General features: G+C 42.2%; 1 protein-coding gene across 2 annotated transcripts; it reads left to right on the forward strand.

Moving 5' to 3' along the window:
- The first annotated feature begins 959 nt into the window (after positions 1-959).
- LOC122877721 lies at positions 960-14,404 on the forward strand. Of its 2 annotated transcripts, XM_044199653.1 has the most exons (7): positions 960-1,187; positions 1,283-1,340; positions 11,048-11,143; positions 11,227-11,268; positions 11,358-11,435; positions 11,535-11,894; positions 12,592-14,404. In XM_044199653.1, the coding sequence occupies exons 3-7, from the start codon at positions 11,128-11,130 to the stop codon at positions 12,720-12,722; spliced, it is 627 nt and encodes a 208-aa protein (XP_044055588.1). In that variant the 5' UTR covers positions 960-1,187; positions 1,283-1,340; positions 11,048-11,127; the 3' UTR covers positions 12,723-14,404. The 2 variants fall into 2 exon arrangements, with proteins under 2 accessions (XP_044055588.1, XP_044055589.1); XM_044199654.1 differs by lacking the exons at positions 960-1,187; positions 1,283-1,340 and having other exon boundaries at positions 9,809-11,143.
- The last annotated feature ends 5,652 nt before the right edge of the window (positions 14,405-20,056 follow it).

Raw genomic sequence — 20,056 nt, forward strand, 5'->3', positions numbered from 1 at the left:
TGCTGGGTGCACTAAGGAGCTGCCTGTTGGAGGTTCGTCAGGTACCAAGAAGCTGTTCCCCTGCTCTGGAGCTTCGTCAGGTTGGGTTACTGGATACGTACCTTGTTGTGATGCAAAGGTATCTGCTGGAGGTCTGTTAGGTACCAAGAAGCTGTCAGCTGGCTCTGGAGGTTTGTAGGCAACCGGAAGAGGAACTGGAGCGCTTGGTTCTGAAGTGTAGACCTACTTACAAATGGGAACTCTAAGTTCACATCCCATAATTCTGTTGTGTGAAATGACAGAGAAAAGATTTGACAGAGATTTACAACCTGCATAAAATTTCAAATAATAAACAGAATTAAAAGTTAGGTCTGCTTATCACTATCAGGTACTTCAGTCAGTGTAAAAATTTCTCTGTGATATTAATCTGCCTCTGTAAAAAAGAAAACGCCTTTTAGATCCAAGATGAAAGACATAAACAGAATACAAATTAAAATTAAAATAAAAACTACGTACCCACTCTGAGGTATTGCTCTGTAGCTGCAGAATGGTGAAGACTGGTTAAAGTGGAAACTGTGGAGCAAAAAATACTACATTTCCCTAAAAGTTTAAAAAAACAAAGTTTTGTAAATAGTCAACTTCTGTGGAAAACTGCCCTTTCATTGAACTGATACTTAAGACCACCTTGGATTTCAGCTAGGTCGGAGGTCAGGAGACAGATAAACATTTACAAATGCTTCCAAGCCATGAAAATGTTAATGTGTAATATCAGGATCACTTTCAAGAATATGTGAATATACATTTTTCTAGTAAAATACACCTCTTCTCTAAGTCTGTACTACATGCTCAACTGCTCCAAAAGCATAGCTGTCAGAGCACCTAAAGGCACTAATGGTTGTTTTAAAATCATGCCTTAAGCCTAGGCCTGTTTGACCCTAACCCTAGCCCATATGTCACTTTTTTCCCATGTTCTTTTATCCAGCATGAAACCTGCTTGCTTCTGTGTGCGTGTGCGCGCGTGTGTGTGTGTGTGTGAGAGAGAGAGAGAGAGAGAGAGAGAGGGGTTGGAGTCACATTCCTCACTCACAGTCTGCAGTCACTTCAGCAGAGAACAAAGGGAGAGAGGAGGTATTTTGGAAGAGAGGAGAAATTCTGACTATTTGAAATAGCACACTTTTCCTAAGTGACTTTCCTAAGAGACGATGAAGGTAAGTGTTTGACAAAGTGATACAAAGCTTACCAAGTTAAACAGCAATGTAAAAGCGGTTCTAACTCACAGTTCTTCTCATTGTATATTCTCAAGGTGGTGAAGCAGTCCTGGATTCATCAACAAAACCAGACCCTGAACAACTGTGAGACAGGTACACAGATTATTTAATTCAACTTCATGATTGATTCAGTCATCAAATCCATTCATCGAATCCAATCATTGCCTCATGATAACTCCACCTTCTCTTCTCTCATTGGCTCATGCTAACTCCACCTTCTATTCTCTCATTGGAGAGAAGGTCAGGATCAAAAATCACCATCCATCATTTTGGCAGAAAGGGTTGTATATAATCTCTCTATTATCGAAGAGGGCCCAGTCAGGCTCACCCCAATCCATCCATCATCTCCTCCATGGACCTTCCCCCACTTACTCACCGATAACCAGGTGACAGTTCAGCATGGTGATGGGGAGAAGTGAGCCAGTGAACCTCTCTCAGGATCTCAGAATCAGCTCAGATCAATGTTGGTGTGCGAGTTCAACAAGCATCTGAAGAAAATCCCACCGAGTAAGGCCCCCCGCCTAAAGATTGAACCGGAAGGACCCGGAAAAGGCGGCTGAATGGGCAGGCCACTCACATGAGGCAGGTTCAGCGGAGACAAACATGGGAAAATTAGAAGATACAGCTTACAGACCAAATGGAGAAGCTGGAGGAGGAGATCGACAGGAGAGAGAGATATGCAACACTTTCTGGCACTTTATAAATCGACGGGTGATGGATGGTGACCTTGATTAAATGGCGTGGTGAGCAGGAGCGAGTAGTAGGCGTGGGAATGAAAAAAACACTGTAAATGAAATAATATGATTAAATAATTCAGTCATTTAAGTGAAATCAATAGTATCAAATGTATAAAAATAATTTACAAATTTACCATCTGTAAAATCTAATCTTTCAGGAGAAAAAGACACGTCCTTCTCTCTTGTCTGTCTGGTGCAGAGTGAGGTGTGAATGAATTGGAAAGATGTGGGAGGGTAGGTGGAGTTTGCGTGAACCAATGAGAGGGTTAGCCAATGGGAAAATAGTTAGGAGGAGGTTGCATGAAACGAAAAAATTAATAAAAGCAGAATATTTCTGGTCTGAAACATCAAACAAGATGAATTAGTTGAAGATGATCAGCCAGATGCCTGTGACGAGTTATCAAAATGCAACACCAGGGGGCGCACCCAAGAAACAGGTGTTGTATTTGACTTGGATCCAGAGACCTCCCCCAACGCGCTTCAGGAGGAATGGCTTTTAGAAGATGGAGGTGTGTGAGGATACGTGTTCAATTATGAAGTCAACGAGCTTTGTTTTTACCAGTTGGATAAAAGAGAAACGTTTGGCCCCCTCACTCCAAAAGCAACGCTTACATCATTGGACTGGTCTGTGCTGAATCTGCTGGTTTCAAACAACCTCAGAGCAACCCTCAGAGCAAATGAAGGAAAGGAACCTGCAACAAAAGACAAACAGACACAAATGCTTGTGCAGGTTAAACAGAAATTTCCACCAGTGCTTGCCCCGAAAAAAATTGTAACCTGCAACATTTGGGAGACGAAAAGCTTGGATTCGGGCAGATGGTTCTACCGTTCGAGCTGTCAGGTGGTCGAATTCGTCTTGGAATATTTCAGTACTGAATGCGGAGTGTTCCAGACGTCATTACGGCTGCCCATCAAGGTGTGGATGAAAATGATGATTGAAAAAGCAGAAACTGAAGGATCTCTTCAGACAGACATCGAGACATTCTGATGATAACATTCTGACTCTGTTTACAGAAGACACCACCCCCAACTCCTCCTCCGCTGACTCCGCCCTGTAATTCATTCCACTTAAAACGGGTACCGCGGCAACATCACACTCACACACAGAATCATCTCAGACTCTGAGAAAAGCCATAGCTCTCCCTTGTATCCCGCGACCCGGGAGCCTGGATACCATCTGGACCCCTGCGACAGCACCATCGGCAGCCGAGATCCCTCTTAGGGTACAACCAACCTGTTTTGCTATACATCATGAACCTAGCTGCTGGTGCAAGCTCTGAGAGGAGGGTGGGAATGCGATGATCCCTTCTCCACCACCACCTCGCTGTCAGCCTATCCTGTGGAGGAGGAGGCCCATGCATGCGATCCCATAGGAGAACCCAGCAGCAGCACCGCAAGAGCTTGATACGGCTCCTGAAGCAGCAGCACCACCGCACATTGGGAGCCCTACCCTCAATCCGACACCCCCACGTTCACCGCCGGGGACCCCTGACTGGATTCTACCTCCTCCTACACCATCTCCCCCCTCGACTGGCCCTCTTCTTCTTCTTCGGTATCCTCAATTCCAAGTGCCTCACCACCCCCCTCTCCCAAGAAAGAGGACGAACCTGACGGGGTGCTCTCTGACCTATTTCTGAACACAGTGAGAGCCACGGTGGTTTGCCTGTTGAGCAAGGTTCTGACCGCATACAGATCTGAAATCTGTAACGGCTGTCAAATTGATCACCAGATTCAGCAACAACACGAATGTTTGTTTAAGATGCCAGATTATTTCTTCCAACGGCACTACAATGAGATGACAAACGGCTTTGGACAGACCGTTTTATCAGAGCCATTCAATGGGCACTTCTGGCACGCCATATCCACGTGTCTGCATACAGAGTCCACGGTGCTCCTGAGGCCTTTCTTCATAACCTCAAAAAGACGCATCGGAGAGAAATTGAAAGATGTACAACGCACTGATCGGTTAAGACAAGAAAAAGATTGAGCTGATGAACTATGTTGCTGACTTTTGGAAGGGAATTGAGTGATTAAAAAAGGGTAATTATTGCAGAAAACTTTTGACATATAGAGGAATGTGTAATTGTTAATCAGTTAATCAATGTTTAAGATCAAGTGATTAAAAACAGAGTCACCCATGCTGTGGATAACAATGTTTTTTACTTTAGAGGCGAAGTCGCTAGATTAGAAAAGATTTTGGATGTTGTTCGAAATGTTAGTAAGAAAGTAGTAGTAGTAGAAAACTGGGATCAGATGGTAAGCGACACATTGCTAGCAGTAAACAAATGTTCTGTATCTGATACCTTTTGTAAAATCATAAAAAAGATGAGTAAAGATTCTTGCATGAAAATGTCTCATCTGTTTACTCTTTACACTTTATTTGTAGACGTTGTGAGTTATTATGTACAAAACAACATATATCTGAATACCTGGAATGAATTGAGAACATTGCACGATGATATTTACCATATGGGTGGAATCAACGTGTTGAAGTAAACCTCCAGTACTTTGAGAAATGCTGTGTGTTTATAGTCAATAAAACGATTTAAAGAAGCTTGTGTCTTATTGTTGTTTTTCAAAAAACCCTAGAAAGGGCAGCTGGAAACATGGCTGAAAAAAGTGTCATGTCATGAAAAAATGTATTATGTATGTATGAATGTATTATAGTCCCTCACATCCCGATAGTTTATGGGGAGTGGAACAACTACGCAGAGCCATGCAGGATGAAACGGGGGAAAAAAGTCAACGAAGAATGTGTCAAAGATTTTTTATCGGAACAGGACTCGTATACTCTGCATAAACCGGCAAGGATACATTTTGTCAGAAATGGAGTGTTTGTACCACAACCTCTAAATCAGTTCTAGGCAGACCTTTGTGATATGCAGGCCTTGACCGAACACAATGATGGGTACAATTATTTACTAAGGGTCATCATTCAAAACAGGCTTATGCCAGAGCCTTGAAGACAAAAACAGGGGTTGAGGTCTCTAAGGACTTTGACTGTATTTTAAAGGAAAGCCAGACCCCTGAAAAGTTACAAACGGATGCGGGCAAAGAGTTCTTTAACAAGAGCTTTGTGGGGTTGATGAAGATATGAAGAATTAATCATTTTGCAACTGCCAGTGAACTGTAAGCATCTGTTACTGAAAGATTTAACGCTGAAAACACGAATGTGGAGGTATTTACAAACAGCCGTAGGTATGTGGACGACTTACAGAAATTGCTTGACAACAGTGATCATAAAGGTATAAAAATGACGCCTGTGCAGGTGATGTCAGAAAAAGTCTCTCGAGTGTTTGAAAACCTGTAAGGTACATTTCCCATCTGCGACAAAAACAAATTAAAGATGAATTTTAAGGAGGGAGATTTGGTGAGAATATTCAAACTGAGAGGAGTGTTTGATAAAAAATATCAACAGTTATACTGATGAATTGTTTACAGTAACCGAACATATACTCCCATGCAATATTTAGTTTTCCCTATTAGTTAGTTTTTCCTATTTATTGATATTGATATTATATACCTCCATTACTGCTGTGCAATATCTTAATAATCTCAATAAGCTACACTTAACTCGACAGTACATGCACCACTACTTATTACTTATATTATTACATTGTATTATTAGACTGTATTATCATCTTCAACCGGTAAACCCACTTGGTACTTCACACTTATTTTATACCCACCTGGTACTTAATTTATTGACCTGTTTTTATAGTGTTTTTATAGTGTAATGTATTATATATTTTTGCTAGTACTTTCCTGTGTGCATTGACATAAAGACGAGCTGCTGTAACAAAGAGTTTCCTTTCGGGGATCAATAAAGTATTTCTGATATACAGCGCCACCGCTCCCGCCACGCGCATCACGCACTGTGCGTAGGGCACCAAGTGCTGAGGGGGCACCAAAAATAGCCTAATGAATTTTTTTTTTAAATGCCAGTATTATTTCATTAGCCTATAGAAATATTAGGCACATTTTAGCCATGTATATGTAACAAAAAAGGGGGAACAAGAAAGATATTTAATAATTGCTCTAGTCTAGTCTCCCCCCCCCGTGCCGGATGCCCCATGCTCCAGCTACCACGTCGATTTAGTGCAGCATTTTGATTTAGAAGGCCCGTGGGAGGTAGCCCTGACAGAGATTTCATACCCCCACACCTGCTATAATATTTCTAATGAGGAAGCTAATTTTGAATGGAGGTTATACCCAAAGATGAAGCGTCAGAGAAGCGAGTTAGGGGAGGTTATTATCACAAACTGGACCAGCTCAAGACAGAGCTGAACACCTTTCTTAGAAAAATTGTCTCCGATATTTATTTAGGGTTCAGCTCCATTCAAAAGAGATTTGATTTTCAGGCAGGGGGTCAATATCATCTATGAGGTCTTCCCCCTGTGGCTTACATGTTGGGGGTTAAGCCGGGAAAATGGCTTGTTTTCAATCAAAGGTTGGCTACCTATCCGGCTGATTTAAAGGGAGGATTTTATCACATGTATTGTTATAGTGATGTGGTACGACATCAACTGGTTGGTAACGCTTACGCTCCGCTATAGAATACAATACAATACATAGAATTACAATCGCTATAGAAGGGACGTATGGGGACGTCATCACGTAGTATTTTAATCCATCCTGCTACCTACCAGTGGTCAAGCGACACAGCGCAAACGTCCACAGTGAGATAAAGACGGATCAAAATAACCCTGTAAATTTGACCTTTGGGAAGACTATCGCGAAACTCCATTTTAGACCTTCCAAAAAAAATCCTCTGTGACAAAAAATCATCAGAGGCTCAATCCTCACCATTTTGTGAGTTATTATGAAAATCAAGTTGGGGGTGCTCTCTCTGGTTTTTACAGGGCACCTTTTCCTCTCCTGTGGAATCAGGTCCCAGTTTGGGTTCGGGAGGCAGACACCATCTCTACATTTAAGAGTAGGCTAAAGACTTTCCTCTTTGATAAAGCTTATAATTAGGGCTGGCTTGGGTGAGTCATGAACCATCCCTTAGTTATGCTGCTATAGGCCTAGACTGCCGGGAGACTTCCCATGATGCACCTCTTTCCTCTCTCCTTCTCTCCATCTGTATGCATTTTTATCCCATTACTGCATGTTACTAACTCGACATCTTCTCTCTCCCGTAGTTCTGTGCTTTCTCGTTTCTCTCCTCTCTCCTTCTGTCACTTTCAGCAGGTATTTCTGCCTCTGGAGGTGCCGGGTCTGGGTCTGTGGTTGTGGACCGCCTGCTGCCCCCATGTTCCTGCTCGACAACTGCTACTACAGTTGTTATTGTTACTGATGCTGACATTATTCTTCCTATAGCTGTCATTCCTATTATTACTAATTTATAATAATAATAATTATAATAATTAATATTAACACTACAATTACTATTCTACTATTAAATTCTAGGTGGTCTTGAGGCATTGTGCCTCCCTAACCCTATCCCTTCCCCCAAACCGCTCCCCCCTCTCTCTCTGTCTCTCTCAAAACCTAACACGGCAGTGGCGGATGGCCGCCCACCATTGAGTCTGGTTCTGTCCAAGGTTTCTGCCTCTTGAAAGGAAGTTTTTTTCTTGCCACTGTCGCCAAATACTTGCTCATGGTGGGATTTGTTGGGTCTCTGTAATTAATATTATAAAGAGGACGGTCTAGACCAGCTCTATAGGAAAAGCGCAATGAGATAACTTCTGTTATGAATTGGCGCTATATAGATAAAATTGAATTGAATTGAACTACAGACTATTTCTGTATTAAACCAAGACCACAATCTCCCTTAGCTTAACCAAGTGCTGTGTGCCTAAACATTGGCGCTATATATATAAAATTGAATTGAATTGAATTGTTATGTACGGTAGAGGAATCGGTTAGATTTTTTCTAAAATATTTAGTATCGCCTTTGGTGAAAAAAGAATTTACCATTGCTAAGCCTCATCTTAAATCAGCCGCAAAAAACATTGCCTCGGAGGTGATAAGCCACACGGTTAGTAGAATAGGGGGTCGATCGGACGACGGGGCTCAAGAAGGATCCGGCGGTATGATGGTTTTAGCCAAAAGACTGAGGAAGAGACCTCCCGGGCAGCGACTAAAAGAACATAGGTCCAAAAAGAGAAAATCAGTAGGGAGCAGTAAGTCCAAAGGAAAGCATGCTGTTGTGAGCTCCGGAGATATATTTTAGAAAACAAATATGGCACTTTTACATCACAAATCGGCCGAATGCACTATGGGTGAGTTGGATATATTTTCAGCACCCGGAGATGGGAAAAAATACATGGATCTGAATGATACTTTGATTCATTTTTGTGTGAAAATTACCAACGCCGATGGATCAAACCTAGTCGCCGACGCAGCAGTGGGTCTCATCAATTATCCTCTGAATACAATTTTTAACCAATACGACGTTATTCTGGGGGATAGGTTAATTTCATAATCCAGCGCAACTCACCCTTACAGAGTGATGATAGAGACCCTCCTCAAGTATTCAGACCATATGCTAAAAAGTCAGTTCACTGCTGGGTTATTTTACAAAGACACAGCCGGTGCTATGGACTCTATAGTACCAAATAACGGTCAAAACAGGGTTAAATCAGAGAGCTCTGTTCACCTCAGAATCTAAAGAGCTTCACCTGCTATGTCCTCTTCACACAGACATATTTTTTTGTGAGAGGCTTCTCTTGAACTCTGTGGATTTGAGAATTAAGCTGACCAGAGCTAACGACACCTTCTGTCTCGTGGGCACCGCCGCCAGCACTTTCTGTTTAAAAATACTGGGGGCCTCATTATTTGTCAAGAAAGTCACCATTTCCCCGGCTGTGCATTTAGGTCATGCATCAGCTTTAATGAGGGGCAATGCTCTCTACCCTTTATCACGCGTGAATGTAAAAACTTACTCCATCCTGGAGAATTCCAGAATATGTAAACAGGAAAATATCTTCCTGGGGACGATGCCTAAATATCACAGGGAGACACTTGAAAGATTTACCTCTAAGCATCGACCGGGAGGAATTTCAGCGGGGGATGAATGATTTGAAGATGCCTATGCATTGTCATGTGTTTCCAACGGAAGTTTAAGACTGGAAATGAGATTCAGAGAACCTTTGCCCCATACTACCACTCTCATCATTTTTGCTTGTTACGAGTCTATTTTGGAGATTAATTCCAAATGACAGGTGCTTGTGGACTATTAGACAATATGAACAATCATCAATTAGATGGATTGCTATGTCATTTACAAGGAGATGCTTTTTGCGGAGTGTGGGCCATGGATCAGTTACCTTTACTGCGTAAATCCATTAGACTTCCAGCCTTTTTTATCGTCAACACACACCCTGCATATGAACCAGGAGAGCACTGGTTGGACCTCACTCTCGAGGAAGGCAAAAAAGGCAGCTTTTTCTTTCTGCAATTTTTAGAAAACCATTGTGAATCTATTTTATACCACAACCGTCAGCTTCAACACGTTCTATCTACAGTGTGCGGTCAGCATTGTGTTTATTATTTATGCCAGAGCCTGCAATCTATCTTTTGAAAATGTGCTGTCTTTGTATCAAGATGATGTGATGAAAAATGATGCTATGGTATTAAAAAATATCAACGTTGTATGAGGCTGCAAAGAGCCGGAAGAGAGAGATAAACAATACTTTCTGCCACTTTTTAATTGAAGGATGATGGATGGTGACCTTTGACCTTTGATTAAACACCCCCCTCTTTCTGAATTGGAAAGATGTGGGAGGGTAGGCGGAGTTTGCGTGAACCAAAGGGAGGGTTAACCAATGGGAAAATAGGTTAGGAGGAGCTTGCGTGAGGCGATGATTCTGTGAAAATGTGAAATAAAAAATAAATGATTAAAGTTTTGAAGCTGAATAAATGTAAAGATATCCGTTGATGAATGTCTACATGCAGCATCTCTTGCAACTCCTGTGCAGATTGTGTGAAGATCAAGGAATGAGGGCGTCAGATTTTCCTTTGTAATACCATCACCCTAAAGACAGTTTGAAATCGGCATGTGAATCTCCTCACACACACACACACACACACAGAGTAAAGAAAACCACACAGCTGCCTAAGGCAATTATCAATCATCTATACATCCTGTGTCCCTAAAAGGATCAATCTTCCCTGCTCTTTCCGACGACACAGCTGCCTAAGGCAATTCTCAATCATCTATACATCCTGTTTCCCTAAAAGGATCAATGTTGGAGGCCCTTTGTACGAAGACAGATCAAGAAATGTCTCTTTTATGGTCTTAAGGTATATTTAAAAAAGATTATACTTTAAAGTTTCACAATATCATAATAGGAAATTACAATAAGTGGCTCTTTCTGATCATACAGCTGTCTAAGGCATTTCTCAAACATCTATACATCCTGTGTCCCTAAAAGGATCAATGGTTCCTGCTCTTTCAGAAGGCCCTTTGTATGAAGACAGATCAAGAAATGTCTCTTTTATGGTCTTAAGACATATTTTAAAAAGATTATACTTTAAAGTTTCACAATATCATAATAGGAAATTACAATAAGTATCGTTAACACCGAGCCTGATGTCAAATGTCAAAGTACATTTGTATGTTTCTGTGTGAAGCCCCGTGTTGGAGCTCTGGATAATAAACATCTCAAATGACAAGAAAGTAAATTAAATGTTAAATCTCAGAGGCTAATCTCTGCATCAAACACACACACACACACACACACACAGGAATCAGAGAAGATCAAGAGGTTATGTGTTGACAGGCCAGAGTCGGCACCCTGTAGCTGTCACCCCGCCTCTGCAGTTAATTAGGGGTAATTTAGCTAGAAATGGGAATGTATGCATATGAGTGTTGGCAGACCGGAACCGGCATCCTGCCGATATAGACTGTTTGGTCATTGCATTGTTTTCACACACACAGGAACTTATAAAGATATGGGGTACCTAGTGACTGTGGATATTAAAAACTTGGAGAATGGAATGCAGCGTCCTGTGAAGATCAAGAAGATTGGAGGAAGTGTGAAATTTATGCATTTACATAGTATTGTGTACCTGGAGGAGCACAAGGTATATAACCAGCTATTTCCGATCTAGCAGGGATAGTGTGTGTGTGGAGAGGTCTCTGTGTTGTGTCTCCGTATCTGAGAGAATAGGACTTCTGAACCTGACAGCGGAGAATGGCTCAAGCATCCGGTAAATTACCTATATCTTTAAAGCTAAATTTTATGCGTTAAAACCTTTAGGCAGAAACATAGGGAATTTTTCATTCTTTGCAGTGACTCTAAACGGAGGGGTGAACCTTCAAGCAGAGGAGTCTGGTAAGTACAGGTCTACATTACGTATTTTTAATACTGAAATATCTAAAACACTTTTATTTCCTACCGTGATTAGAAATTATATCTTTCAGATTCATCAACTGATACCTCAACATCCGAGACCTCGTCTGATACTGACTCCTCATCTGTGCTTTCAGAGGCAGTACCCGGTGAGTTGCTACATTTTTTACGAGTTTTTTTTTTGTTTTGTTTTTTAAAAAACCTAAAACTTACGCAGAATATTTATCAAAAACTTTTTCTTATGCTAGATCTGTGGGGCGATTTGGACCAATATTTCCAAGAAGGGTTATCGCCATCATCACAGCCACAGGATGACGCAACATGGCATACCTCAGACGGTCAAAACATTATACAATCTTTAGAGGCTGCCCGGTTAACCGGAAGAGATCCAGCTGATGTGATACCGCGTCAGAATTTTGAAGATCAACCGCCATTTCACCGGGAGTCTGTCTCACCCGCTAATCAACCGCTGATGACCACGGAGAGGCCTCAACCAGCGGACAGGGATCCAGGATTCTCATCGGGTCGCAACCGCAGGAGAACCAGTTCTGAGATTCCATACCCGAGATCCCGCGGGGCTTCCAGCGAAGGATTTCCATCGGCACGCTGTAAGTCTATTTGCTTTTTAAATTGTTTTACAGTACATTGTGAGACGATTCATTCATGCCGTATAAATGTAATAATTACCCAGAAGGGAGCAATGTACGTTCCTTTTCTCTCATTTTACATCATAAGCATACACGGAAGGTTTTGTATGTGTGAAATTAAATAGGCCATGTTTAAAATGAACTTTCTACAAAAGCGGAGTTTCATAAGGTATATTTGACTGTGTGTCGTTATAAGCCATTAACTGTGACGGTTGAGTTATAGCGTTATCCTGGTGGGTTTTTTTTTTTTTTTTTTAAATATAAAGAGATAAGTTGTATGTGTGATATTAAATAGGCCTTGCTTTGAAACGTAATTTTCTACAAAAGCGGAGTCTCATAAGCTGTATTTGACTGTTATTAATTGTGACGGTTGAGTTATAGCGTTATCTTGGAGTTTTTTAATTTACGAATAAGATGCTATAAATTCTGGGGGTTTTGCTTTTGTTATTCTCATCACTCTCTCTTAAACAGCTGTTTTTGGACCTTACTTTTGGCTTCACAGCAAGTTTGTGACTCTCTCACTCTCACACACACACACACACACACATGGTCTGGCTGTTTGTTTACATACCTTAAGGGGTTGCTGTGTTTATGAAATCTGCCCGTTTATGAAGTTAATGTTTTCTTTTTTGTTTCTCTTTTTCTTTTTTGTCACCAGCAAACAGACCCAGGTCCAGACCATCCAGGTGTCCTCGGTGCTGCGGAGCTACACACCAGCAATTGGATCTGATGTCTAGAGCCTTTTGGCTCCTCTGTCAGAAGATAGGTGTACAAAGTGACAATTTGTAAACTGTTTCAGACTGTGATTTTTATCATCTGTATAATTGCAATGATGCTGATTTAAGGTTTTTAAAAGCGTTTGATTTGTATGAGGTCATGGATCAACACACCTTATTAGCTATTGAATTGTTAGAGAGTTTAACAGACTCAGTAGCACAAAATCTCCAGAATGCGTCGGGTTTTCAAAACGATTTAACTGAAAATGATTTGAATGAAAACGACGCAGCCGCTACATCTAACAGCTCTGAACAGCCGGTAGATCCTCTCCTTGCTTTAAATCAAGCTCTCGCTAATCTTGAACAGTTAGAGAATGAATCATCACCAAATGAAACAATCAGAATAAATAATGTCCTTAAATTGTTAGAGAGTTTAACAGACACAGTAGCACAAAATCTCCAGAATGCGTCGGGTTTTCAAAACGATTTAACTGAAAATGATTTGAATGAAAATGACACAGCCGCTACATCTAACAGCTCCGAACAGCCGGTAGATCCTCTCCTTGCTTTAAATCAAGCTCTCGCTAACCTTGAACAGTTAGAGAATTAATCATCACCAAATGAAACAATCAGAATAAATAATGTCCAACTCGAACAAAGTCCCACTTTATCAGACCCTCAGACGCCTCCAAACTACATCGATCTCAGCATACCCAGTCCTCCCGTGCAGCAGGGAGGTGCTCATATTTCCCCACAACCACGCGTTGTGCGGCGAAGCCGATTTGCAAATTATCAAATCAGACAGTTGTTAAACTTTCCACCCCCTCTTAACGCAGATGGAATAGTGGATTACAGCATTTTTTACAATACAGCTCTACGGCATGCCGATGCGTTACTACAAAATGCATTAGCATACGTGACTCCTCGGGATGCGGTACAGTTAGAGCTGCGCGGGGAAAATCTCCCTAGTAACGTCTCGGTCGTCTTACAGAATGATGAGCTCCCCAGCCTAGCCGACTTTGAAAGGCTCTTACTCCGTGTTGTGCAGTCTAACTGGGCCGTTATGGCCGATGGTCAGCTAGAACTTGTTGTAGAAGTGATCCAGAACCCTAGGGGTGGGGGGAAACGAGTTCTTGGGAAAATGCTAGACAGTGAAATCATTAAAAAAAAAGACGTTTTCTGTACATTGTCCACAACAGAGAGAATCAACTATGTTTTGCCATCTGTCTGGCTCATCTGTTAGATCCTGATATCAGCGATAGAGAAGCCCTCGAACGCGGTAGACAGATTCAAATTGATGTAGGGTTAGACGAGCAGACAGCTGTATCCTTTAGCGACATCCCTAAATTTGAAACCGCGTTGGACTGTACAATTGTAGTGTTTTACAGAACCGAGGAAGACAGAGCTCTCCGCAAATTCTTGACAAATAGCCCAAGACGGAGTAAAACCCTGATTTTGTTTCTCTTCCAAAATCACTACTATGCGGTTAAAAATCTCAAAGCCTTTCTAGGTTCGCCTTATGTTTGTGAGCACTGCTTTACAGGTTTTAACACCGTGTTAGGCCATACTTGCGAAGCTCGTTGCACCGTATGCTTTGACCCCGGTTGTACACAGAGGCCGTGTCAACCTGTTGTATGTGACCAATGCAACAGAACGTGTCGCTCGCCTTTCTGTTTGGCCAAACACAAAGAACCTACAGAGAGATCGAGAAGTCAAACATATGCCAGCGCTTGTGATTTGTACAAAAAATGTACCAAATGCGCAAGGCTGTACTACTGTGCTATAAACGGTAACGGTAAAAAACACAAATGTCAGACTGCGAAATGTAAAATTTGCGACGAGAAATTGAACTCTGACTCTGAGACTGAGGTTCATCAGTGCTACATCCAACCGATACCCCCTGAAACAAAACACAATGAAAAAGTGGTGTTTTATGATTTTGAAACATACGTTGACAAGAACGGCGTTCACGTTCCGTTTTTAGTGTGTACACGAACCTTAGATGGTAAAACATGGAGCTCTCAGGGTACAGATTGTGCCAAAGAGTTTCTACTGCATTTCAGACGGCCTTTGTACAAAAACGCAGTGTTCATAGCCCACAATGCCAAAGGGTTTGACAGCTACCTCCTTATCAAAGCCATGGTCGAACAGGGATTAAAGCCCTCTTTGATTATGCAAGGATCAAAAGTAATTTGCATCACCGATAACGATTACAAACAAAGATACATCGACTCTCTATCCTTTTTAACCATGCGTTTAGCTAATTTCCCGAAAGCGCTCGGTTTCAATGATAAAGGGGTACTTTCCTCATGGTTTCAGCTCAGAGGCCCATTTGAGTTATACAGGCGAGTACCCTCCCCCTCAGGCTTACGGTATTGAAACCATGACAACGGAGCAACTAACAGACTTTTACAGCTGGTATGCGACGGTGCGGCACGGCACATTCAACTTCATGAAAGAGGCTCGCCTCTATTGTCAAAATGATGTAGACATTCTCACTGAGGGTTGCATGCTTTTCAGGAAGCAGTACATCTCTGAAACCGCCGTTGACCCCTTCAGCCGTGCGACCATTGCGTCGGCATGCATGAAGGTGTTTCTGACAAACTTTCTACCACCTAAAACATTAGCGATCCCCTCTCCGGACGACTACAGGCGTCAGTTCAAGACATTTTCAAACGCCGGTATCCAGTGGTTAGAGTGGTTGTCACACACCCGCGGCATCCCTATCCAACATGCTTTAAATAAGGGGGAAAAACAGCTGGGGCGCTTCTTTGTAGACGGGTATGCTGAGATCGGTGGGGTGAAATATGCCTATGAGTTTCTAGGATGTTTCTATCACGGCTGTTCAATTTGCTATCAAGCGCACGACACCTGTCCTCTGACGGGTCGCCCCTTCGGAGAGTTGCACACACGCTGTGAGGAGAAATTACGTGAGTTAGAAGCCACGCACAAGGTAAAACTCATCATCATGCGTGAGCCATTGTCACCCCGCGAAGCTTTGTACGGAGGGCGTACCTCTGCTATAAAGTTGAGACACACCGCTGCGTCGAACGAGACAATCTCTTATGTAGATGTGACATCTCTCTATCCGTACTGTAACACCAACTTCCCCTATCCTCTCGGGCACCCTGAAATAATCTATAAAGATTTCCAAGAACCTCAAAGCTACTTTGGGCTAATCAGGGCAAGGGTCTACCCGCCGAGAGAGTTGTACTTTCCAGTCCTGCCCTATAGAACGACGGTGGGTAAGCTTGTGTTTACCCTGTGCCGAGCATGCGCCGAGCTCAATTTGCAGGAGGGTCCGTGTTGGCATAGCAATGATGACAGGGCGTTGACAGGTGTCTGGGTCACTCCTGAATTTAACAAGGCTTTGGAGATGGGCTATCGGATAGCTGAAATAACTGAGGTATGGCACTTTGATAGACGCAGTGATTCTATTTTTGTTGACTATATGCACACTTTTCTGAAAGGTAAACAGGAAGCTTCGGGTTACCCTTCCGACGCTGTAGATCAGGAAAGCAGAGAAAAGTACATCAGCGACTATCATGCAAACCAGGGGATTTTGCTGGAGGCGGATAAAATCAGACCAAACCCTGCTAAAAGACAAGTGTCTAAATTATGTCTGAACTCCTTTTGGGGTAAGTTTGCGCAGAGAAGCAACCAAACACAAACCAAACTAGTCACAGACCCGGAAGAATTCTTTAACCTCATGTTTTCTGAAAAATATAAAGTCAACTACTTCTCCTTCGTCAGTGACAAAGTGGCTTTGGTTCAGTGGTCTTACGGAGACCGCTGTATCCCGCTACCAAACAAAGTATTTTTATAGCCGCTTTCACCACAGCCTACGGACGTCTGACTTTGTACAGATATTTGGAACAGTTGCAAGACAGAGTCCTTTACTGCGACACAGACAGCCTCATCTATGTCACAAAAGAGGGAGAGACGCTTCTCAAGCTGGGTAATTACCTGGGAGATTTGACGGATGAGTTAGGGGGAGATAGCATCAAAGAATTTGTGGCAGCGGGTCCAAAAAGTTATGCTTACCAAACTCAAAACAACAAGGTTGTTTTACGCATAAAAGGCATTACACAGACGCACCAGTGCTGTGAAATTGTCAACTTTGATAGCGTCAAAGACCTGGTTCAGGATTATGTGCAAAACTCTGATGAGAGGGGAGTCCTTGAAATCCCTCAGCACAATATTGTGCGAGATAAGAAAGGCTTCCTTCTAAAAAACACGTCATTCCAAAAAAAGTTCAGAGTTGTGTATGATAAAAGACGGCTGCTGAGTCTAGGACATACACTGCCTTTTGGTTATTGAGGAGAAAATGTTTTCATCCGAAGAAATTGATTTTGACCCCAGATTGAAAGTGCCTTTTTCTTGTCTGGTCACAGGACCGAGTGGCTGTGGCAAGACTTATTTTGTAAAGTCTGTTTTGGAAAACTGTAATCATGTGATGGATATACTGCCTGATAACATTGTATGGATTTTTACATCGTTTCAACCATTGTATGCTGAACTGCAAAAGAAGAATAAAAAGATTAAATTTGTTGAAGGCCTGCCTCATTCTTTTGATGATGAAAAACTGTTTCCCTCTGACCAAAATCATTTGATTATTTTGGACGACGTCATTTTTCAGGCCTCTGACCATCCCGATGTAGTCAAAATTTTTACACAATACCGACATCACAAGAACATGTCCGTCATGATGCTGACTCAAAATCTTTTCCATCAAGGTAAGCACAGCCGCACCATCAGTTTAAACAGTAATTATCTGGTACTGTTTAAAAACCCTCGAGACAGATTACAGCTGAATATATTGGCTCAACAAATGTTTCCCGGACGAAAAGCCTTTTTATTAGAAAGTTTTGAAGATGCTACCAAAGATCCTCATGGGTATTTAATCATCGATCTCACACCCGGCTGCCCAGAACAATACAGACTAAGGACGGGAATACTCCCCCATCAGTGGCCCGTCGTCTATCTACCTAAATCCAAATCCTGATCCAGTATGTCAGCGCGCTTAAAAAGAAATGCGCCTTTACTACGCGCTTTATGTCACGCCACGCCTCGGAAACGTAAAGATATTCTCAACCATTGTTCATCTGACTTTCTGCAGTCTCTGTGCGAGCTCTCCTTAAACCTCTTAAAAGGAAACATTCCCCTGACCTCGGCTCAATATAAAAAACTCAGAAAACAAAAGAAAATTATCAAGTTGCTGGCCAATAAAAAAAACAGTCTAAAAACCAAACACCAGGCTCTGAGAAAACAGTCTGGAGGTTTTCTCTTACCTTTACTGTCAGAGGTGGTGCCGATATTTGGAGAGTTGCTGGGCGGGCTTATTAGAAGAAGATAAATCATGAGTCAAAAGATGTTTTGATTTCGCCATAACAGTTAAACCGTCTGAGTCAGTCGGTAGCTTCTGCTTCCGCGCCGGGAAACGATGAGACGTGACGGCAGAAAATGATTTGGATGTAAAATGAGGGATGTGTTAAATGAAAAGGGTTTGAACGCTCATGATAAAATTAAAAATACAACGCTCTGCTGCAAAGATACCTGACATTACTCAAACAAGATGAGAAAGACGACCGTCGTGTCACTTTGACTCTAACCCAAGAATCGGGGAACAAGAAAATCAGTGAGAAGACAAGCAAGTAACGCTGGATGAAACTGCTAGCGAGGTGCTGCAAAACCTACCTGTTCGCTACCGTAACAATGCAGAGTACATTATGAAGAAATTAACCAAGAGCGGATGGGCTCCTTCAGGAGAGTTTGTCCATAAAGGAGAGATTGTGAAAGGCTCACACCTGCTAGACCTGATTAAAAATCTCTCCGTCACGCATAAAAAATCCAGAGAACCCAAGGGATGGATGGGGTTTCTAAATACTTTAAGGGAGCTCAACATCCCTTCATCCTTGATGAGTAACCCCCGTGCTCGCGAGCAATATCATAAACTTCAGAAGGGAGGACCGCTTTGGGACGACGACGATGAGGGGTCACCCCTAGTGTTGAAGAAGGGAAAGAAAAAAAAACAGACGCCCTTAGCACCACGCTGGGACTATGAGATGGAAACATCACCTCCGCAGTTAAGATCAGGAAAACGAAAGAAACATATACCTTTATCACCTAGCTGGCTTTATTTGAATAAAAAATGTTTCAAACGAATTTAACAGTCTCCAGATCCATCTTTATTTATATAAAGTTGTAACAATCTTTAAACATTTGTAAAGAACAGACGGTGTGGTGAAAAGATCCGGCTCTTTGCAACCTCATACAACTTTGATATTTTTTCACAAACTTTGATACCATAACATCATTCTTCATCACATCATCTTGATACAAAGACAGCACATTTTCAAAACATAAACCGCAGGCTCTGTGGCATAAATAATAAACACAATGCTGACCGCACACCGTAGACAGAACGTGTTGAAGCTGACTGTTGTGGTATAAAATAGATTCGCAACGGTTTTCTAAAAATTGCAAGATGCTTTTAGGATAATGTGAAAAATCCGGGGAGAATCCGAAAGAATCAAAAAAACTGCCTTTTTTGCCTTCCTCAAGAGTGAGGGCCAACCAGTGCTCTCCTGGTTCGTGTGCAGGGTGCGTGTTGACTATAAAAAAGGCTGGAAATCTAAAGGACTGACGCAGTAAAGGTAACTGATCAGCGGCCCACACTCCGCAAAAAGCATCTCCTAGTAAATGACGTAGTAATCCGTCCAATTGGTGATTGTTCATATTGTCTCAGTAATAGTCCACAAGCACCTGTCGTTTGGAATTAATCTCCAAAATAGACTCGTAACAAGCATAAACGATGAGAGTGGTAGTATGGGGCAGCGGCTCTCTGAATCTCATTTCCAGTCTTAAACTTCCGTTGGAAACGCATGCGACAATGCATCAGCATCTTCGCAGGCGTTGAGATTAAAAACAAACAAAGAGTAGCCCTGCTGAAATTCCTCCCGGTCAATGCTTAGAGGTAAATCTTTCAAGTGTCTCCCGTGGCGGTAAACATATTATAAAACTCTCTGACAGATAACCCCTGATTAAATTGAGGTTGGAAAGCTTTGGCGGGCACCTGTCTCCCATCCTGACACAGAGCCATGTATTCAACGTTGTTGTGAATAAAATTGAAGGGTGACAGATCTCTTTTTCCTGTGAAGGCTTCATGGTTCACCATGGCTATCACTAGATATTTAGGCATCGTCCCCAGGAAGAGGTTTTCCTGGTTACATATTCTGGAATTCTCTGGGATGGAGTAGGTTTTTACGTTCACACGTGATAATGGGTAAAGAGCATTGCCCCTCATTAAAGCTGACGCGTGGCCTAAACGCACGGCAGGGGAAACGGTGACTTTCTTGATAAACAATGAGGCCCCCAGTATTTTTAAACGGAAAGTGCTGGCAGTGT

This window comes from Siniperca chuatsi, linkage group LG6 (assembly GCF_020085105.1).
Source record: "Siniperca chuatsi isolate FFG_IHB_CAS linkage group LG6, ASM2008510v1, whole genome shotgun sequence".
Taxonomy (NCBI): domain Eukaryota; kingdom Metazoa; phylum Chordata; class Actinopteri; order Centrarchiformes; family Sinipercidae; genus Siniperca; species Siniperca chuatsi.

Excerpts from the sequence above, each read along its gene's own strand:
- LOC122877721 (XM_044199653.1), top strand. Across the intron at positions 11,436-11,534 it reads GCTTTCAGAGGCAGTACCCG|ATCTGTGGGGCGATTTGGAC; the intron begins GTGAGTTGCTAC and ends TTCTTATGCTAG. Across the intron at positions 11,895-12,591 it reads AGGATTTCCATCGGCACGCT|CAAACAGACCCAGGTCCAGA; the intron begins GTAAGTCTATTT and ends TTTTGTCACCAG.